A 23,845-nucleotide genomic window follows, 5' to 3' on the forward strand; every position below is an offset into this window, starting at 1 on the left:
TTTCGCTATATAAATTCTCATGATTCTTATAGAAATAACAGACACATATTTTGAAACCTGGATTGCTCTTTGTTATAATAAACAATGAAAGTAACGTATGTTTCTTATTTTTCCTTTCATTACTATAAACACATCATTTCGATTCAAAAAATGGAAAGAATCATATTTACCCATTTCTAACAATCTGTTTACAATAATAATATAAAGAAAATGTTTAATTTCCCAACATTTTGATTAAATGTATACCGAGTCTTATGTTTTTGTTGCTTATTTTGGAATACCTTTCCATAGAAACTGTCAGTATAATCCATCACGCGGTGTTATGAATGAATATTTAACGTGAACCTTAAGACATAGATGTCCCCTATTAATTTTGAGGTCAAAAGGACAACGGTTAAACTACTCTGGACATACCCTATTGTCCGTTGAGAAATCTTTCCTTGATAGACATCAAACTTGAAACACTGGTGCCCCTCATAAATAGATGACCCCCATTGGATTCCAAGTCACAAGGTCAAAGGTCATACAAAATTACTCAAATGACCAGTTGCTTATAAGTATTTTGAGAGACAAAACTTACATGTATCATTATGGTAGCCTTTGACCGGTAGTTAAACCTTTATTTTCACTGTCTATACAGACATTCTACCTTTTCAGTATTGCCACAAGGGGAGCATATAATATTATTTCTAAAACATTTTTTCATGGTTGTTCTTATGTTTTAATACATTTTTTTTTCATGGTAGTTATTATGTACTTCTGCTCTCACAAGTGCCATTTCTGAAAAAATAAATAAAAAATTAAAAACAAGTAGAATAATATTACGTAACGGAATTTCTGGTAACATACGTTACACTCAGATAAAATATTTTTGAATGATTTCTCTATAATTTAAGATTGCATAGAACAATCATCAGAGTTTAGTCCCTTCATTTCTAAGATATATTATGAAAAGATGCTGAATTCTAGCAAATTGATAAATGTAGAGTTGCATAGTTACATGTATCATAAATAGGACAGTAGCAGAGAAAAACATGGCCTGTACTTCTTGCAGAGGATATCTGTATATGCTAGTGAATACGGGAACAATAACACATTTGTTTCTTCATAACATAGTTGATATTCAACAAACATATCATTAAAGATGATATTTTGTCAATATGTAGTTCAATATTTGATGTCTAATCAAGCATTTCATTAAGTAGCATACGTTACTTTGAGTAACGTATGTTACCAGCATTCTACTCAATGTAATTCTTACACCAGAGGAATTTCAAGATATTTGGAATACGATATACATTCTTTGATATCAGAAGAACAAATTCAGACCAAAACATTCCATCTGCTTAATCAATATTGTATATCAAACATTGCAGTTGTTGTAACAGTACTTACTTAACACGTATTGACTTTCAAACTCAAATGTTCATAGTAGACGTTCATGTCGTATACCACATCATGCAGAGAGAGAGAGAGAGCAAAAATACGCCGGAAAGTGTTCTATCATTCCCTTTAATTAATTTCTCGGTAACGAATGTTACACCACGAATGTTACATCTTGACACGTTTGTCAAATTTCAGATCAACCAATGACTTCTGCAAAAGAAATGTTTATATTTTCATTCTCTGTACACTACGATATTTTCATAAAAGGGGTAACATTTGCTCTGCAAATACGTTTTCATAAAAAGTTCATTGTATCGTATGTTACATTTCTAAAATCAGAATGCAACATTTTGAGAATAATGATGACTTCTTCTCAATGCCACATCCAAATATCGCTTGATGAATATTTTCCCACAGTTTTTGAATATTTTAGCGCCAAAATAGATCAAAAACATAAAGATAATACGAAATCTTTGTCCATGCATTGGGTGTTTAATTGACCCTATGATCACATAATATAATCTGGCGACATAGAGTAATATATACACCACTGCTTAAAATCATACGCAAAAGGTGTTAAACTTTTATTGAATGAAAATTTAGGAAATACAAATGATATTAACGCAAAGAAAATTAAAAAACACGCTCTCAGATTTTTATATTTGCTTGTTCAATTTTAAAAATTGAGTCGGCGACAGTCACGTATGTTACAAAATTAGGGTATCTATGCTTCCTACCAAGTTTATAAGTAAAGGGGAAATAAAAAGTATACCATGCCTAGGGAGGATATGGGTCCATGAATGTATAGCACACAAAATATATGATTTGATATAGCTTATTTTCTAATAAAGTGCCGGCGACATCGATTGCACGCTTTTATTGACTTTGAGTGTTGTATTTTTTTTAATTTTTTTTTTTTATAGCGGCTGCCACTTGTTTTATCTGATTTACCAGGTGGCCGGAACTGCTCTCTCTCTCTCTCTCTCTCTCTCTCTCTCCACTTTCTTTTCCAAAATGAAAGGGGTGCAACTCCCGTAACTGATTATGCGTATGTGTTTTACAATAAGGAGCATTATTGTTTGTCGAACTTGCTGTCAATTTACAAAGTTATATGAATGTTCACGATATCAATGTCGACAGATAGATGTGCACACGAGAAGGTGTCGTTGTGTACTAAATATACCAGGCACGTTATAACTAGGGCGCCGCTCCATTCCACTTTTTGACAATGTTCATTTTCCGTTAATTTTACATACAGAGTAAGATATATTGGCGGATTGACTCCCATCCTACCTTTTTTGTGGTAGTATTTAATGGTAAGATGGTAAGCTTGAATGATTTGACGAAGTGAAGATCGATCAGTGAATTTTTCTCCTCCTGTATGGGTTATCGGATAGACTTGAACTTTGTACAATGTGTCATTGCCATTTGTACAGGTGCATATTGTAGGGACAGGAGGATCCACCCCCACCCCCACCCCCTAAAAGTTATAGTGGATCTAAGAAGGATGGAGGATGTAAAATAGTTTGTGAACACTTCTCCTCCTATATATGGTTTATCTGATAGATTTGAAACTTTGTACAAAGCTTCATTGCCATTTGTACACTGTAGATACATGTATGCATATATTTGTGGGACGAGAGGATCCAATTATTTTCGTGAAAGTTATAGTGGATCTAAGAGGGATGGATGATGTCAAAATAGCTTGTGAACGCTTCTCCTACTATATCGCTTATCTGATAGATTTGAAAGTTTGTACAGTACTTCAATGCCATTTGCAGATGTGCATATTGTAGGGACAGAAGGATCCAATTGTTTTCCTTAAAGTTATAGTAGATCTGAGGGGTGGAGAGTATAAAATAGTTTGTGAGCACTTCTCCTATGTGGCTTATGGGAGTTCATAAAGTCTATGTTCCTGTACATGCTTTTTTCTCCATACCATGCAGTACATTAAGGGGGTGGGGAGGTTTCATTTGGAGTACTTCCAATTTGGGGAGCTGGGGAGACATTTGTTTTTGATAAAAACAATCTCTAGTTTTCTAAGTTTTCAAATTAAATGTTAAAGAATGGGAGGAAATACGAGAGATCGGGGGGTACACATATTCATCTTTCCGTTTTCCTTATTGGATTTAATCAAAGTCGTATATTACAGTTAAAGACCAAGGAAGAAAAAAAATCAATTTACAATGAACAATGTTTAAACAACACGGAAGATGCAGTTAACAAGGTCCCGTCCTCATAGTTTGTTTACCTCAAGTCACGTTTAAATGCGCACTTGTTACGAACAACACGAGAATTTCAAATTAGTGTTCAAAAAGACTTGTGATATTTCACGAAAACCAATAATTCAATCACAGAAATCATACTCATAGAATGACCAATTACATATTATCAATTATTCTCTTTCGATTTAATTTTGTGACAGATGAATTTTATATATTGGAACGTCCCACTCCCCCTTTTAATGAAATCTACCATAAGTTTGGAGACTTATTGTTTTTGCTCGTTCCTTATTATTCTTCCGCTTCTTTTTCTTCTTTCTCGCGCCTGAGAATATCCACAGCCATTTTCCGTAACCTGTTGATGAAAGTATTAGATCCTCGAGAATATAGAAGCCCAATGTATCTACTTGTGCAGAAATATCTTTGTTTTCAGAAAGAAGGGGGTGGATACATTTTGGGGGACCAAAATGGAGCGGGGTCTAACATAGAACTCTATGGAAAAAAAGTAATTCCAAAATTCAACAGATAAAACTTGTCAAATATGATAGATAGAGCCCTGGTGTCATTGGAAATGAGAAGAGAATGACAGAGTGACAGAGCCTACAAACTGTTATTAAGGTCAAGGGACTTCAGTGACTTAACCCCTGACCATGAACATAAAAACCGGTATAACTATAGAACTGGGACTGATAGCGATATGGGATCTTCAGAAATGATAAGAGATTGACAAGACTTACATGAATTAACTAGTATCAAGGTCAAGTGACTCTAGTGACCTTGACCGCTGACCTTGAATATGAAAATTGACATAGCTTTAGAACTAGGATTGGTAGAGACATGGGATATTCAGAAATGATAAGAGGAATAACATTGCTTATTTTGAGACGTTAACAGAGGTGTAAGTGAAAGCAAGGAACGACAACTCTGGGTAGAGATTGCGATGGGGACATGTAATCTTCAGTCTAAATGATAAAGGGATGTTGTAAAACTAGTATACCCAGTGACCTTGGCCTTTAACCTTGATAATACAAAATCGTATTACTTTAGAACTAGGACCGATAGAGACATGGAATATTCTGATGTGTTAGGATGTTGTGACCTACAAACTAGTATCAAGGTGAAGTGACGCAAGTGACCTTCACCTCTTACTCTTATAACGATAAACATGTAAATAAGCATACCATTCTTTAACAATGGACAGATATATTCTACACTCTATTTTAATGTCTCTGGCTGACATGGATTTTGTACAAGGGAATTATTAATGTGGTGTGTGTGTGGGGGGGGGGGGGGGGTACTCAGACCCCCCCCCCCCCCCCCCCCCCACTTTTATACAGCCATGTACTTCGTTTGGAAGATTTTATCCTATCTTGTTATACATGCATTATTCCGATAGGTGAATTTCATAGGGTCATGTAGCTAATAAAAAAATATACATATACATGTATAGACGTCGCGCACGCTGCTGGTGTCAAAAAGCATTACATATCACAACGGTAACATTTACACTGTTTTATATGACTTTACGAAAGTTACACATCATTTTGGCGGTAATTTTACTTTCTATCCATTTCGATATCAATACTTCTTTAAAAATGCAAATTATTAAATGTATAAGGTTGAATATTCTTATATTTACGTAAATATTGCATGTAGACTGGTAACGAAAGTGTCACACATACATGATGTTTGTAACTTTCTTAAAACTATTTGCATGATGATTAAGATTATAATATTAATAATTATGTACATGCATTCACCAATCAAGGGCCCTCAGGCGGCATACACCATTTCAACAATTAAACATTATAACTACATGATATATTACATACACTTGTATTCCACATACACACGATTTCTATATTGACATTGGTCTTAAATTGGCCCATAACAACACTGATTGAAAATGCACTGTATAAAAAGGATGCTATATGGGTAGTAAAGTGAAACAAGATTATAAAATGTTGTTCTGAACACAAAGGGTACAAAGGGACGGTGCCACGGGCACTCCACGTTTTAAATATATACTATGTATAATAAAAAAAAATGTCTTCCTGTAAACATCATATTTACTGTTTTACAAGTAGACAATTTTTTATTATATAGGATATATTTAAAACGTCGAGTGTATGTGGACCGTGACTGTGCCAAGTCAATTATAACGACCATAGAATTTGCGAAATGTTGTCTTTAAACGAGACTGTTGAAATCCTGCAACATCAACTTGTTTGCCCGTAGCCTGCTTTGATTTGAAAATTTATCATACGCAAAACATGCTCTGGGAAATTGCTGCATAAATTTATATGAGGAGTTGAGGATGGAGAAGCTAAAGTAATCTCATTTGTCATAAAGTTGTGTTGTTAGTTTGTCGCCGACATATCTGTTCATTAGTTGGATTAACTGGGTCAGTGCGCGTCTCGCCAGACATTGGTTAGTCTAGGCCACCTACACGTTTGTCAATGCAGTGTTCTACGAGACAAGTCAAACGGCTTGCGTGAGTGGGAAGTCAAACGGCTTGCGTGACCTAGGCTAGACATTGGTCAGCGCAGCAGATGTGACTTTAAAAAATAATTTCCACGAAAAAAGGCAGAACTGAATATTCCGGATAAATATATCTCTCTCTCTCCTTTTTTTTTTTTAAAAGACAAGCTTTATTTTAAGTAGGTGTGTCATAATCACAAAGTAACACAATCTCCAAATTGAGGAACTTTTAGACCGACGAAAAATGGAACTTTTTAAAATGCTATAAATTGACAGTTTACAATGTTTTACTAAAATTATAGCGGGTATTATGTGAAGCAACAAATGAATTTAATCAGGAAGATGGTATCAATCACAATATCTAGATATGTTGAAAAGTTTTATTTCTAAGCCTATATGATTGTAAAAAAAAATTATATGTCCTTTAAAAAGCTAGATTCTAGATGTCTCTAAAATAAATGTCTATATTTAAAAATATAAATCCGTTGAGCTCTCAGATTATTTTCTGCACCTTATGCATGAATGCATGAACTAACATTATTTAATTTTTTATACTAGATGCATATTTTAGATGGTTTCATCTGTCCAAAATAAATACACAAGGTGAAGGTTACATCTCGAAGCGTTGAGAAAACACGAGTTAAGTCGCTTGAGCTATATCCGGTTTCATTCGCAGGAAGTGCACAAACAGAGACTCTATTGGTAAATATTTTTCAGACATTTTGTGAACTTTCAACAGAAACAGAGAGTTTTAATTCTATCCTGATGAGCTCGACTACAAAAAGAAGGTAAGTGAACCTTTTACAGTTTCTTTCTGTAAATTTCGAGTTCGAATTGAGAAAATGGCGAATGTAATTCACATCTGATCGACCATGTGTCAAATTTTTGTTGATAAGCTGTTGATGAGTGGGGGATATTTTGATGCAGAAAAAAGTAGTCATATTTGAGCTTTGTACGCTTTGCATGAAAGTAATTTCTCAGCAAGTAAACTTTTACAACTGGGTCGACCAATCCTACTCAGAAGCGATAATGAGGGTAGGAGGGAACCGATATGTCATCATTAATGAACATTATTAGATCTAGTTAACATTACCAACGCACAGATGAGAGTGTGGAAGTTTTATGTACAGAGAGAAATTAACATTTCTTTTCCCTCAGACTCTTTCCCAGATACCAATCATTTCTAAAATTAAGAAAAATATTATCAATTGTATACAAAGGAATACTTACCAAAAATAATGCAGGGCCATCTGGTCAATTTGTTTATTATTATCAAAACTGGCTTATGGTTTGTGAAACCAGCGACAAAGGCATTCCTGATACATTGTCACACTCTCCGTATTGTTGTCACTTTCGTTAATTTTCATTACTTGTCTATAAAAGACTTTTTCATTATGAATAAATTAGCAACACTCCTTATTTGGTGTTGTCATTGCCATTGAATTTATATTATATTTTATTGTTGGTCATGTGTTTGAGCATTTCACAGATTTCAGAACTAAAATATTAACTCACATTTCTGGGAATATAACATTATCGACTGAATTTTACTTTTGTAGGTGGGTTGGGGTGGTGATGGGATGAGAGTTAGTGTGAACGGTTTGTTGGGGGCCCTTTTGTGCCCCCATGATCAATGATCCAATGGAGGGGAAGATGGTATGGGGATATTTTTGTGATCTGTGTGTTTCTCTGTCTCTCTGCATCTGAAAGACTCTAGGTTTTCATTTATGCTGAGCAGCTGGCAAATGAGTTGTCACTGTCACATGTGCTTGTGGATATGACTATATAATACCCCCCCCCAACACACACACACACCCTCTCTAAAATTTGTATTTAGTCTGAAGTTGATTTTTTGAGGTATATTAAAGCTGCAAAATGGCAATTTTTATACGTTTATTAGTGCAAATTTGTAGTAAACTGAGTAATTAAATGAAAATGATTATGTTTATTCCATAACTTATTTGATTTGTAAAGAAATCGGGGGGGGGGGGGGGGGGGGGGGTACATGCAGGCACCATGATCTCGCAGTCGTGAAGCTTTTAACATGAGCCTTGTATTACTTGACATATACTACTATATGTGGAATGACTGTCATATTCCAAGGCACGATAATATATGACTGTGCAATTATGTATATGTTGGAAAATGTGTAGACATGTATAGTTTTGATTGAATAGGTACATTCATAGTCTTTGATATAGTAAAAACTGGCATGCTCAAAAATTTATAATTAATTACTGGTGTGTAATATTACTTATAGGGTGGGGCAATAGATGACACATGTATACTTATAGGGTGGGGCAATAGATGACACATGTAATTATACTTACAGTTTGAGGCAATAGATGATGCATGTAATTACTTATAGGGTGGGGCAATAGAGGACACATGTAATTAATTATAGGGTGGGACAATAAATGACACATGTAATTATACTTATAGTTTGAGGCAATAAATGACACATGTATACTTATAGGGTGGGGCAATAGATGATGCATGTAAATACTTATAGGGTGGGACAATACATGACACATGTAATTACTTATAGATTGAGGCAATAAATGACACCTGTATACTGATAGGGTGGGGCAATACATGACACATGTAATTATACTTATAGATTGAGGCAATAAATGACACATGTATACTTATAGGGTGGGGCAATAAATGACACATGTAAATACTTATAGGGTGGGGCAATACATGACACATGTAATTACTTATAGGGTGGGGCAATAAATGACACATGTAATTACTTATAGGGTGGGGCAATAAATGACACGTATACTTATAGGGTGGGGCAATAGATGATATATGTAATTACTTATAGGGTGGGGCAATAAATGACACATGTAATTACTTATAGGGTGGGGCAATAGATGACACATGTAATTACTTATAGGGTGGGGCAATAGATGACACATGTAATTACTTATAGGGTGGGGCAATAGATGATATATGTAATTACTTATAGGGTGGGGCAATAGAGGACACATGTAATTACTTAGAGGGTGGGGCAATATATGATACCTGTATACTTATAGGGTGGGGCAATAGATGACACATGTAATTACTTATAGGGTGGGGCAATAAATTATATATGTAATTACTTATAGGGTGGGGCAATAAATGACACATGTATACTTATAGGGTGGGGCAATAGAGGACACATGTAATTACTTAGAGGGTGGGGCAATATATGATACCTGTATACTTATAGGGTGGGGCAATAGATGACACATGTAATTACTTATAGGGTGGGGCAATAAATTATATATGTAATTACTTATAGGGTGGGGCAATAGATGATGCATGTAATTACTTATAGGGTGGGGCAATAGATGATGCATGTAAATACTTATAGGGTGGGGCAATAAATGACACATGTATATACTTATAGGGTGGGGCAATAGATGATGCATGTAATTAATACTTATAGGGTGGGGCAATACATGACACATGTAATTATACTTATAGATTGAGGCAATAAATGACACATGTATACTTATAGGGTGGGGCAATAAATGACACATGTATATACTTATAGGGTGGGGCAATAGATGACACATGTAATTAATACTTATAGGGTGGGGCAATACATGACACATGTAATTATACTTATAGATTGAGGCAATAAATGACACATGTAATTACTTATAGGGTGGGGCAATAGATGACACATGTAATTACTTATAGGGTGGGGCAAAAGATGATATATGTAATTACTTATAGGGTGGGGCAATAGAGGACACATGTAATTACTTATAGGGTGGGGCAATAAATTATATATGTAATTACTTATAGGGTGGGGCAATAGATGACACATGTAATTACTTATAGGGTGGGGCAAAAGATGATATATGTAATTACTTATAGGGTGGGACAATAAATGACACATGTAATTATACTTATAGTTTGAGGCAATAAATGACACATGTATACTTATAGGGTGGGGCAATAGATGATGCATGTAAATACTTATAGGGTGGGGCAATAAATGACACATGTAGTTATTTATAGGGTGGGGCAATAAATGAAAATTACTAGTAGTGAGACAATGATACACAGACATATCTTTATACATTACATGTATCTCAATATTATAACAGATAATGGTAATGTAACAAATTGAACAATAAATCAACAAAATGTAGTAAAAATTATTTTATCACATTTGCTGTGAAATTGATAATGTTGCCAAATTGCTGATTTATATGTACACGGTGCAATAAGAGGCATAACTACTGCACAACAAGAGATTAGATTATTTATGTGTGCAATGTGCAAAATGATGTAAATATCAGTGAATATGAAAAATAATATTAAGATTAAAAACATTTTCCTTTAGGAGGACTATATTTTTAGTTACAAAAACAGATAGTTTTGTTATGTAGGTTAAGGTGACTGTTGACACGTATATTTAACATTACGTGAATGAGGTCAGTCTTGTAGATCAGTGACCTAAATATTTATGTCAGTGAAAAATCATCAGATCGATGTGTAACTCAGTGGGATATTTACTGGCTGATTCAGGAAAGTCACTCTCTAAACAGATATATCTCTAGATTATTTAATGCATCAGTCTAGTTGCTGACATGATGGAAACTCCAGGGTAAAATGAGAGAGCCGGCCTTATTTCTGAACCTTAAACCTCGAGGTATCTGATTTCCACTTAACCCTTCTTTATTCTATTTGCGCTCCGATTTGTTACACCCGAATTTGAGTGCCCTTGGAAAATTACGAGTTTTTTGGTGAGGTGAGACAGACGACAGACAGCAAATGACAGAAATTAGGCAAATTCTAATCTTGAGTGAGCTGTCCGTCAGAGTTGTTATCACCAGGATAATTTGAGGTTGTTGTTTTTCAAAATCATTTGTTCTGTAGACTTGTATGGCTCATAAACACATGTACATGTATGTTGAACATTTAATGAAATCTGATATTTGGAAAAATCCATACTCTGACACCGAAACACTTACTTATACTTATCCCTCCCACCCTACCTTTGTCATTTTTAAGTGCCAATAAAAAAGACAGTTTATCTGTTTTTATAAGCTATAAAACAGATAAACTGTCTAAGCACATTGTTTTTCCAAAATATTTTGCTGTAAATTAAAGTTCTCAGAAGACTTGCATTGCAGTCACCCTCCACAACCCCCGCCCCTCCTACCTTTCCAAGATAAACCTATTTACAATATATCTCCATAGGCATCTCCCGTCCCCCCCTTCTACCCAGTAAAGAAATTAATACAGAGCCAATAATTTCTCAAAAATATGTCACAACATTTATTAGTACATGTATCTCAAAAGTTGTTATCTCAAAAGCTTAATTGCAGAAAGAAGAAACTGACCATTCAGAATGTCTTATAAAGGTGATCGGTGGGGAGATCACATATTTTGAATATAAATTGTTGTTTCTTAGTAAATTTTATTTTTGCATTAGGTAGAGGGGGATGGTTATGTATGTAAGATCTATACATGCTATTGCTATCCACACTTTAGGTGCCTGTGTATACTTCATGAGAGCACCAGAGATATATATATGACAGCTGTATTATATTAACAGTGAATCTTGGCTTGCCTGAATCACTGTCTCCGTTTGTTGAATTGATTACTGTGGATTCTAATTCTAACAGCCCATTTACTGCTGAAAAGTCTCGTAAATTGATTTTTCAGGTGAATGTTGTATTAAGATGGCAATTAATTACTTAAAAGCCTTTAATGATGGAAAGTTGCGCTGTTGGTTGCGGTTTTATCTATCCATGTCTGTCACTGATGCGTCATTCCCTAACTAAGGACTGGGACTCGGTAGTCTTTACAAGTCAGTTAACATGGCAGCACATTCTTAATTGCCTCCAAACACGAAGGGAGTCAATATATTTATTAATGGACATCTCACCTCATCTATCAGCAAAAGCAGTTGTTCTTACACCTTAATACATATGTTACTGCACTATTTGGTTAATTTTTTGTTTTTGGTACAACACCCCCCCCCCCCCTCTTTCCGATACACACAAACACCCCAAAAATAGCTCATCTTTGAGATAGTTTTGGTGGTTACAATGTGTATGATAATTGATTTGATTTTAGCATAAATTAATGGTAACTATGGTAACTAGAATCATTTCCAGTCATGGTTCCTGTTTGCTAAGAGGACATCAAATAAATTCAAAACATTTCCATCCATCCCCATTATTTAATGATTAAAATGTATAAAAAGACAGAAGTACCTCGGACTTTTGCATTGAGATACGAAGAAAGTTTATGTTCTATTTGTTGATGTGTAATGATATTGTGCCCTATTATTTGCCAAATATGAATTTTTGAAATGCAAAGGAAAAATATTAAATGTATTGTGATCATTGAATTTGTGTGTTTGGCAATATTCAGTGGGTATCATCTGTGTTTAGTACATGGTTCCCATCAAATGCTTTGTTGTCCGTATTTTAATGTTTGAGCTAGGTTTCAAAGGTTTTATGATAATGGACAAGGAAGGTGTCCATGGATCAAATTAGTTTTGGAGATGTTATCAATTATTGCTACAGAGAATGAATTCTGTTGTTTTAACCCTAAAGATGTTTAAACATCACATCACCGAGAGTGGAATCATTACAAACAGGAAGTGATCAGGTACCAAACAAAATGTTAACCCTTCCTGTTACACACCTCATAGAATAACTCACCAGGTACCAAGGAATGCTGGCTTCCTGGTACGCATCGAGAGTGTCATGTGAATTTCATGGAGGTGGATGTGTTTTTCCAATTAGTATATACGCACTTCACAAAATTAACTCACCAGGTACAGAAGAATGTGTACATTTCCAGTTACACACCTCACAAAATACCTCTGTCACCAAGTACCAAAAAATTCTAACTTCCTGTTACAGACCTCACAAAATGACCCACCAGGTACTAAAATATTCTGACTGCCTGTTACAGACCTCACAAAATACCTCACCAAGTACCAAAAAATTCTAACTTCCTGTTACAGACCTCACAAAATAACTCACCAAGTACCTAAAAATTGTGACACTTTATGTCATTACACACCTTGGTGATTTTTGCATCAGCTGTTGCATTTGGTGATCAAGCAAGCACTTTCGTAAGAATTGTAAACTTTAAAAAAAACACCAATCATCTCTCATAATTATGCACTTTGGCTTTAAAGAATATTTATTAAACTTTCTTAAGACTCTAGCCCACAAATTGAACACATTAATTAAAGCTGGTCTCATTTTAGTCAGCTTAACTGAATAGCAGGTTTTGCTTGAAATAATAACTGCAGGACTGAACACAGTATGTGGGATAAATCCATAGCTCTCTGGAAAAAAAATGAAACAGACCGCTATACAGATCCAGTACCCCTTATAAAAACCTTCTATTGAAGACACAAACCTTCTATTTATGACATAAACCTATTTACGACAGTTTTACAGATCCACCCCTTATAAAAAAGTTAACCTTTGATTTACGGTGCAGTTTTACAGATCCACCCCTTATAAAAACCTAGTTATGGTGCTGTTTTACAGATCCACCCCATATAAAAACCTTCCATTTACAGCACAGTTTTTTAGAGTTGAGGTTTTAATTATTGGTGTAATCTTGCACTGACATCTTAAAATTTTGATATGAAAGAATTCCCGATGTATTTTCCCACTACACTTGACACTTTTGTTCCATTCATATCTTCAAGCATTCACTACAGCCCCACGTGAACCAAAAACTAACAGCTTCAAATAATTTTGTTTGCATGTTGACATAACCATATTAGGTTACCAGTGGATTAAAATCCATTACATTATTGTGTATTTTTTCATAATTCCAATGCTAGGTTAAATTCCGTCTTCATTTAAATGTGAAGTAAGCTATCTAATTTGTTAGAAGACATTTTAATATAATGCTGTGTTTGATTTGTGTTGTGGTGACACCAATAGTTTCTGCAAATAAATGAAAAGTATATTTTGAGTGCATAAAGGTCAAGTTTAACACAGTCATTATGACATATGCTTTTCTTTCCAAAGGAATTGACTATACCACAAAACTCAGGGTTTTAAGTCAAGTTTCTTGTGCATCAGTTTCAGTAATGTTAAACATGTATGAGAAAATTAGGCTTGTGAGCTCTGTAGTCTAGTCTCTGTAAGACTCAGCACACCTTCATGATGACATGGTACAAGTTAATCAGCCAATCAAAATCTGCCTGGTATCGGTCTGGTGAGTCTTCTACCAGAAGCTGAATGTGGTTTATTTGTGAATACAATGTGTTGTTAAACGGGACAAGAGCATTAAAGTACACTGCCCTGTTGATTTGTAGATGGTGAAGGAAAAATCCACTTCCCTTTGCAAGAAGAGGCACAAAATATATTTGTTAATATACAGAGTTTTAAACAGGGCTTACTGGTTATTTACTATAACGAGAAACTTAATAGATGTCATTTCCATATTTAACACTGAAATAGATATTGTGATAGGTTTCTTATTAGCATTTTTAATGGCAGTTCTGCATGACTGAATTTCGGTCAAGAATGTTGTTTATTGCACAAATAAGTGCATCTGTCGTGTTTGTTTGATCCGGTACGCGACCTTCATTGCGACATAGCAGACTTGTTTTGCCATCTGCGTGGGGACTGGCCTTGAATTGGGGGTAGTAATGATCTCTTGGTCTGATACATCGGCATACAGCTACAATATAGCTGAATGAATGAAATCAGTCCATGATCAGTGATCAGGAACTGCAAAAACACAATCAGTGCCTGTCTCGGGGAGGACTTGAAATGGATCAGTATCCCCAAAACACTGCCAAAAAAATCTCCCAGACCAGACGAGACCATTGTAATGCTGGTTTCGGAAGGTACAAAAAAATATCCCGGGGTCGAGGCCAAAATAGGCATTGATTTACAGCGCTGGGTTTTTTTGGTGATAAATAGAAATAATTAACCCCCTCAAAGTTTGATATCATGCACTGATAAAAATGTTTTATTGTACAGTTCTTTTGCAAAGATAGTGAGCAAGAAGGATAACAGAAGGTTCAAACAATGTTGTGGGAAAAGATTTTTTGTTGGGGGGGGGGGGGGGGGGTCATGAACCTTTTAGAGCAGTAAAGACTTAAAATTTTGAAATATATACATAGTTATACTACATTGTAAGTCATGATGCTTTAGTCTGCCCTGTTTCAAAGAACACATTCAACAGTTAAAAGAGAGCATATAATGGCTATTTCAAAAAATTACATTACTATAACTGTCATTACCATGGTAACATGTACAGCCCGGGACTGTCATGACGAGGGTAATTGTTAAGCTGGCATATCATGCAGCCTCATGCAATGACCAGTCAGGTAACAAAATCAGGTGATTTTAACTTAAATCTAAGGTGTTTTGGTGACCATGGTTACAAGGATTCAACCATGTCATTAGGTAGTATAAATCATAGATCTGTTGCTCTGATCATTTAGAAATTACAAAAAAAATGTCAGATTTTTTTTGTAGATGCTGTACATGTATGTACAGTGAGTGCATGATCTGATATATAAAACATTTATTTCAAATGTCATGCTAGTTACTGTTTTATATATATACATAATAATGTATATTATATATTCAGAGAGAAAGAAACATATGCTTGATTTCTAATCAAAATTGTCCCACATTTAACTTATTGGTTGAAAAAAAAGCACAATCTTATTCTTTTTTTCATGACTTATCATAAGGAGTAACAAAATACCAATTGCATTTTTTTTTTGTATACTGCGGTATATAGAATTTTAAAACAAAGGGGGAAATTCTTTAGTGAGCTCACAGAAAGAATTGGACTTGGAGTACAAATAGGAGAATTGATGTTATCTGACTTAGCCCCTGTGTGTGGTCAATCAAATCTCTCCAGGTCTCAATTTCATGAATATTAGAAGGAAAGAAATAGGAAAAAATGAAGGGGATGTACATGTTTATTCACAAAGATAATATTTTGCTGTGTCATTGGTAACACCTACCACTGGGCTAGAATCCCTTCCAGAACAATGGGGAGCACGTAGGTCAAATTACTGAAACTGAGAAGAGTGACCACTGGTCTGGACACTCTGAGTATGAATCCCTCCCAGAACAACAGGGACTAAGTCAGTTACTGAAACTGAGAAGAGTGACGCAGCCTGCAGTAGGTGTAGATTGTGTTAGCACCATTAATTAGTGTGTATTGGAGATCAAACTTCAGATAACCAATACTGGCTAAGACAGGGAGTCAGCTGATCTCCTCGTGCCGCGGGTGTAAATTATTTCATAAGTATAAAGTCAGTCTAACATCAGGCTCGGAATAAAATTTTCTCTCTGTGTGGAACTGATATCCCATATGCCATACAAGTAAGTTATACAGAGACAAAACTTCACAGAAAAAGTGAATTTCGGCTGATTCCTATTTGGAATTACTTAATTTAAGTTGTTTTGTTTTTTCTTTTCTGAAGAAATGATTTGACATTATTCATCCTGGTTAACTTGGTTTTATCTTTTGAAAGCTAATTTCCCTTTCAAAAATAAATTACCTGAATTGATGAAAAATGATAATTTAAAGATGGATGAAAAAGGATAAATTAATTTCTGATAAAATGAATTTATTGTAACTTGATTAAGGAGACTGGATTTGGTTTGTACTGATGCAGTTTTGATGTCAATTTTACAATTCTATAATGAGTACAATTTTCAGCGCACATTTGAAGATGTTATAGTTCAGTAACTGTTATAAAATCTGCTGTGATTATTTACTCTTTGTTTTACTGTTACACAACAGAACATTGATGAAGTACCTGATTTTATGTTGTGTGGTTGTTATACATCTGAAGGTTTGGTATACATCTGTTGTGCAGTTTTCCCACGGTGGGGACCTAAGATTTAGCTTGAGGTACCTTATTAGGAACACATACTTAACGTGAAGGTTTAACCAATAACGTTATACCCACACAAATGCAGTTAGGAAAAGTCTGTCAGAATAAGAACAATTCATGCAGTATATTGATGAAAAACATTTTTTAGCATTGGTCATGAATGTGTATTAGATTTACAGACCCAAATCAAACACAAAGTATCACACTCTTGTGTTCAATTTAAAAACAATGTTGAAGAGAGGGTGCAAGATGAAATGAAACCACTTAAAGGGTTTTATACAAATTCCTTTAATATGTATGAAACAATTAAGTTCTAGCTTTATTATTCACTCGAATTTCAAACATCATCTCAATTTAGTTGTAGGATAATATTAACTGCAAATCAATTGTTTCTGAGAAGCACAGGCCCAATGTACGGTACTTGTGAGTGTAATATTTTACAAAACAAAACTAAGTTTTACTGGCCATGATCTTGGAGCCATTGTGTAATTTCAAAGACATAATTTTCATTTAATTTCTATATCAGACATGTCATAAACTTGGACCAATTTGTTTGGTTCTCTCTTCTCAAAGGTTTTGGACAGATCGAGTGTTTGGTTGTGTATAGTATACACATGTACATGGAAGTCTGTGTTGTGCATGATAAAGTTTTTAACAAATATACTGTGCATTTGCAGTAGATATATTCTAGCTGTAAAAGTTTTAAGGGTTATAAATCCATCAATTTGACACTTATGCAGTAAAAATAACTATATGCATAGATTTTTCATGATATGGAAATTTAATTTAAAAAGGGATAAAAATAAATTTAATATTGCTTGAAAATTTTAAACTATATATAAAATGAAATATATCACATTTTTGAATGATACTTATTGGGAGAATGTCCATAATAGAATATGCTTCAGATATAACATAATTATCAAAAATTTACTGCAATATATCTTTAACTGGGAATATAAGTATCATTGAATGACTTTAAAATACTTTTGATATTCCTGTAATGAAGATATTTTTAAAAAGTAATATTTAATTTACTGGGTTTATTAACAGTGTGATAAATATTAATGCAGGTGTGTAAATAACAAAATTCTCTGAAGATTCTAAAAATTTGACAAACACATTAATTAATGCTAATTTATAGGTAAGGATTCTGACAGATAAATTAATGCCTCAGATAAAATTTTCTTCCTTATTACAATGTAGAAATTTAAACAATTGCAATACTGAAAGAACCTTTCACAAAGATGATTGCTATTGTAAGTTATATTGGACCCTGGAAGGAAGGGGGGGGGGGGGGGTGTTTCCCTCAGAATTACTATGTACTCCCCAATAGATGAGGGGAATTTGTAGTGAATGAGGCATGAGTAGGGGAACCAAATATTTACTGGTTCTCAGGACAGGAAATTTGCGAATTTGACCCCATTAATTAAGGACCCAACCTGTAACTAATAATTAGTCCTGAGGCTGTTTATAACATTTACTTATAAGGTTTGTTTCAATTACCTTTTGCTTTTTATATGTTGTTTTGTGTTTGGATCATTATGATGATGTGTAAATTTCAGGAAGTATCTTTGCCTCTTTTGTATTTTCGTATGGATAATTGCTCTTCATGTCTGAGCACAACTAATTCCGACTTCATATTAACACTAGTCAACATTTTCCAGTGCAGAAATGATTTAATATAGGAAATGAAGCATTGAAACAAGTTTTCATAATTGATAAGTTTCATTGATTCTGTATGCTGCACTTCTTAGGTTGAGGCGGAAGAAATGACAAACAGTTCATGAAAGATGATGCTGAAGTTCAATAAAATATGATTTAGAGAATTTGTAATCTTTCCCTGTGCACTGGTGGCTGAGATTTGAATAACTCTATTATAAATGAATTTATATAACAATTGCTAGCCCATTCTTACGTAAGGCGGAATAACACACCAGAGAAAGCTGTTATGAATGGAAAGTGGAGGATATGTACAATAGATGAATTTACCTTATTTGGTTCTAAAAATGCAGTTTTAGCAGAATGTATTAATCTGGGGAAAAAAAATTTAAACCCCTGCTAGACTCGAACGGATGAACTACAGATCAGCAGCCGACACATTAACTTCTAGGCGATTAGATTTAAAAGCAATATAAATTTGTATTGCTGGTATTTATTTTTCTCAAAGGGCAGTCGATCAGCCATTATGACAAATTGAATGTATTATTCCTCCATAAATGGCTTCCTGACATTTTTTTTAATCACTTAGACACATTGTGAGTTTGATTGTGCTCTTAATATATGAACTCTCTTTTGTTGCCCACCATTCTTAGTATGGATCGCTCATAATATAAAAATCTAGTTCAAAGTGATGGATTTTTCCACTCATAAGAGTTTTTATAACCTATTTAAGTTCTAAATTCTTCTACTTAATGTTTCTGTAAAGCATGAAATAAATTCACAGGATAGAGTTGATAAAATTGTTGTTTTATTTTTGTAATTGGTAATATACATGTATGTTAACAAAATTTCAAATCTTAGTGGAATTAATTCAAAGATTTTAATAAAGATTTTAATAATTGTATATAAAATTTTACCCCAAAAAACCAACAAAATAAACCTAGACAATTTAACCTGCATATCAATTTAATCTACTCTGTCACAGTGAGATTATTATTCATAATGGTTGCTCTCTGTTTCATTTGTGAGTTCTAATACTCTGTAACTTTGAATTAAGACACTTGATTTTCTTTGGTTCTAAATTAATCTTTTTGCATGTTGTAGGGGGCTTCAATTCCGGCATTTGAGTCGATAATAAGAGACCTAGAGTGCAGTCAGATTATATTTCAGCCATATCCTCCTGTACTTCAACACCAGAATTAACTTTCACACCCCTTTCACATGTGGTGCAATTAAAAACTCTTTTTTACTGTTAAGAAATATTTCAATGTTTAATACTTTTTGTTTTTTTTAAAAGGCAAATCATTCCTTGTTGGGTGGCTCCTGTGTTGCCATGGCAATGGATAAAGCAGGGTTAAAAGCATGACTGCCCCCTGATTTTGACAAGTCTGTCGGAATCAGAAAGATAATGATGTAACTCATAAAGTGTAACTTGCGTTATTGCATACTAAGTAAACAATCTTTTTTTTGTTCATCCATTTTGTTTGTAACTTTTTCTTAATTTTTCACACTCCTGCCCATGTTTGTTTGAAAACCTTAAAACCCTTATGATTTTCAGTATTGTAGAGTCAAATACCCTTGTCTCTTTTAAAATGATTGTTATCGTTTTTAACATTAATGTCCTAATTTACTGTGTCCTTCACTTGTTTCTTTTGAAAAATATTCTTTTCAATCAGACAGATCTAAATAAAATAAAAAGGGTACAGAAATAGCAGGAGAAATCTATATTTATTGGAGGACAGACGCAGGAAACTTTTATAAGCGTAGTTGCGGTTAGAGTCCGGAACTCGATACTTGACCTGTGGTGTATATAACGAATGACCTCGCTGAGAGATACAGGGACTGCGGACACGGTATACTAATGAGGAGCTTTGCTACTGTGTGTAGAGTATTAGTATTCAATGTATAGTCACTGAGTGTGGTCTATGTCTAATGGGCCAGCATCAGGTTTAACTGCGTATAAATCTCTCAGCGAATGTTGAATGGCAAGCTTGCAGTCTCATGCAGTTCTTTGTATTGCCATTTTTTGATATGTACCCTTTAAACTTGCACAAAAGAGCAAATCAATTTCTCTTATACAATGTAAGATTGAAATTTACTGTGGATTATATGTATGTATTCATCTTTTAAAAAATTCGAAATGTAACAAGAATTACATGTATTTGGATATCCACATAATATACCAGATTCGGTTTGTTCTGAACTAAACTGGTTCATGTTTTCTCAAACATTATTTATCATTTTTTATGTAAATCATTCAATATGATGTAACTCATTTAAAGTTGGACATTCTTAATGCAAGAATAAGAGCATATTTTAGCCTTGTGTTTATGTTTACAAACAAACTAATGAAATGTTAATTATCCTAATTTTGCACGGACACAAAATTAATTTAACTTGATTTTAAATGGCACATTTTAATTAAGAATACTTGAGATGTGATATATATCATAAACTGCAATCGATAACCGTGCATTTTCAAAATTTTGTGAACAATAATATACCTCAATCTTTGTTTACACAACAAATAATAAACTCTAATGAGCTTCAATCATAATGTATAATAATAATTTTTTTTATGAAACCTTTAAAACAAAGTAGACAGTATAAGATTTCGTTCATTTAAAAAGTAAAAAACAAAATTTGGGGGAAAATCGTGAATCGGTCCCTTGAACAGTTATAGTACGATTATGGTGTTTATATTGTGTTTGTTGAATTTTTGCTATTTGAAAACTTGCAATAATATCAGGGTTTGTAAATGTTATGGAACTTTAATAAATATTTTTATATTATGGTACTAGGTATTTATGTTTGAATTTGAAGTTAATGAGAGATCTGTGTATTGAGGTCTTGCCTGTTATTTTTACGGTACGAAATTCTATATTTATAGGAATTCGGAGAAGAGGAAGGAGAAGTCTCGAGATGCAGCTCGATGTCGACGCGGCAGGGAGACGGAGATTTTCTCTGAACTGGCTGATCAGATCCCACAATACATTGGCAGTCACGGTCAGTTGGACAAGGCGTCCATAATGAGGCTGGCCATCAGCTATCTAAAGATCAGCAAAATCATGGAAACGCAACGGAACAATAGTAAGTTTCCTCAGAGTCAGTCTGCTATCTACAGATTAGTAAAATCATGGAACAGTAAGTTTTCTCAGAGTCAGTTTGCTATCTACAGATTAGTAAAATCATGGAACAGTAAGTTTTCTCAGAGTACCAACAAGCATCAGTACAGCCTGATTGTTGCAGACATTTATCGTCCTGAACGATGTAATATAATAAAGACGGAACATGTGCATGTGAAACTATGGCTTTTTGCGTTTGTATGTCTGTGATTGGGGTTCTAAGTGATTAACGATGAATTATTGAGTTAGTAATTAAAAATGTGTATTACAGTGTTTTATTAGCCATTGTTGTACTTGCAGGACATGCTCCATGTGAGGAATTCGATACGCTGTACAGCAAGGCCCTGGATGGATTTATCGCCATTCTGTCTAATGAAGGGGATCTCGTCTACATCTCGGAGAGCGTTTCCAAGTACCTGGGTATTCAACAGGTGAGAACTTATACCCTGCAGGTCAAAGGTCAAGGTTATGCCATTGTTAATCCTTATAAGAAAATTGCTTGCTTGAAATGATCAAATAGTCTCTCACCTTTCTCTCTTTCTCCTTCTGCAAATTTGCAATAGTATCATTGGTGTACATTGATTTTGTGATGACCACTTATTTCCCATACACTGTCATTTGTCTTTTAAATAAATGGTTTGTAGGTGAGTTATTTCCCTAGTCCTACAAATGGCAGACAGCTCAGTTAATAGCTAATACTCGGGTGGAAAAATAACTTTCAAATGGTAAAAACTTCTTTCAGACAGTGCACTAAGCGACATCTTTTTCACATCATTTGCATTTGATGTCATATTTGTTTCAGGTCACACTTTATCCTCACATGATTGAATTCAATTTCATGCTGTGGACATAAAAAATATTCCTGAAAATGATTACAGCTTTCACATGAAAAACATTTGCTCTTCTTATCTTATCTTAAACTACAATACTTTAAGAACCTCCAGAATTAGATGCTATTTGTTTTCATTTAGTTTTACAAATTATTGGGTAGTGCCTTACAAATGTAAAGTTTTTCGATTTGTCATTACTTTCCGAGTTAGTGAGTTGTATTGGTGATTAAAACAGAACCTAAAATAGATTTCATGCTGTAATTTTGTGTAATGGGATATTCAAAAAATCTGCAAGTCATTATGAATGGATAAAGTTAAACCAAATCAATCCAAATCACAAGGTCATTGGCTGATTGGGTGAACTGGTCGTCTTCAAGAGAACCAGTTTATTTCAGTTGACATGACTTCTGTGTGTCCTATATGTTTAAAATGGACAAATAAGTATTTGTTTAAAATGAACCAGCAGTTCTAAGTTTTATTATCTTTAGGTCAAAAGCCTGATCATTTGTAATCAAACACGGATATATGTTCAAAGGGTGTGAACTATAAATCTTCTCTTAATTGTCTTGCAGCACCCCAAAGTGTTTATAATTACTCCCTTATCATACGGTTTACATTCGTGTGGGTCCAGTTGTTTATTTCTTGACTTGATTTTTTTTTTATTATTAGGAAAGTACATTTTAATGAACATTTTAAAAACAGCAATACAATTTATAGAGTTAGTTCCCTTGTGTGAATTTTGTTCTTTGGATTGGATCTCTGAAATTCCTTTTTAAATAAGTATATCCAAAAAAATCATTTATTGTGGTTTAAAGATAGGAAGATTACACATGTGCATTGGATATCTGAGTATGAGTCAATGGATTGGTATCAGGACAACTCGCCCCCAAGACAACTCGCCCTCAAGACAACTCGCCCCCTCCTTGGGACAACTCACCCTCTCTCAGGACAACTCTCACTCTCTCTTTGCAATTATTATTTTTGGTCTAAATCCAAGAGTTTTATTAGCGAAAATAGATAAAATTGTAGATGAAATATACATCACAGACAAAAAGACATGTATAAACACCGAACTTTGTGTCTTTTTATGCAAGACGAAAGATCTAATTTTCACAAGGCGTGAAAATCCAGTGTTTGGGTCCAGTAAATTCATTATCAATTTTATGTAAAATATATACTTATACATGTAACAGGAAGAAGCTAGGTTTTGGTAGGGAGTGAATAAGCTTGATGCTTCAGCTGGCGTGTAGAATTAATTATCAGTAATCTACT

The 23,845-nt window shown here is 34.2% G+C and overlaps 1 protein-coding gene and 1 long non-coding RNA gene across 3 annotated transcripts in view; one reads left to right on the top strand and one right to left on the bottom strand.

Moving 5' to 3' along the window:
• LOC125650758 (uncharacterized) lies at positions 1 to 7,484 on the bottom strand. Of its 2 annotated transcripts, XR_007361091.2 has the most exons (4): positions 7,320 to 7,484; positions 3,862 to 3,963; positions 1,396 to 1,596; positions 1 to 780 (listed from the first exon to the last, which is right to left on the bottom strand). It is a non-coding gene; the product is annotated as an uncharacterized LOC125650758 (long non-coding RNA). The 2 variants fall into 2 exon arrangements; XR_007361090.2 differs by lacking the exon at positions 3,862 to 3,963.
• The window catches only part of LOC125650730 (hypoxia-inducible factor 1-alpha-like), a 41,883-nt gene continuing 24,683 nt past the window's right edge, over positions 6,646 to 23,845 (top strand). Inside the window, exons 1-3 of the mRNA XM_048879251.2 lie at positions 6,646 to 6,877; positions 21,509 to 21,708; positions 22,044 to 22,174. Coding sequence (XP_048735208.2) covers positions 6,855 to 6,877; positions 21,509 to 21,708; positions 22,044 to 22,174 — 354 coding nt within the window. The 5' untranslated portion in view covers positions 6,646 to 6,854. The remainder of the gene's footprint in view (positions 6,878 to 21,508; positions 21,709 to 22,043; positions 22,175 to 23,845) is intronic.

This window comes from Ostrea edulis, chromosome 5, assembly GCF_947568905.1.
Source record: "Ostrea edulis chromosome 5, xbOstEdul1.1, whole genome shotgun sequence".
Taxonomy (NCBI): Eukaryota; Metazoa; Mollusca; class Bivalvia; order Ostreida; family Ostreidae; genus Ostrea; species Ostrea edulis.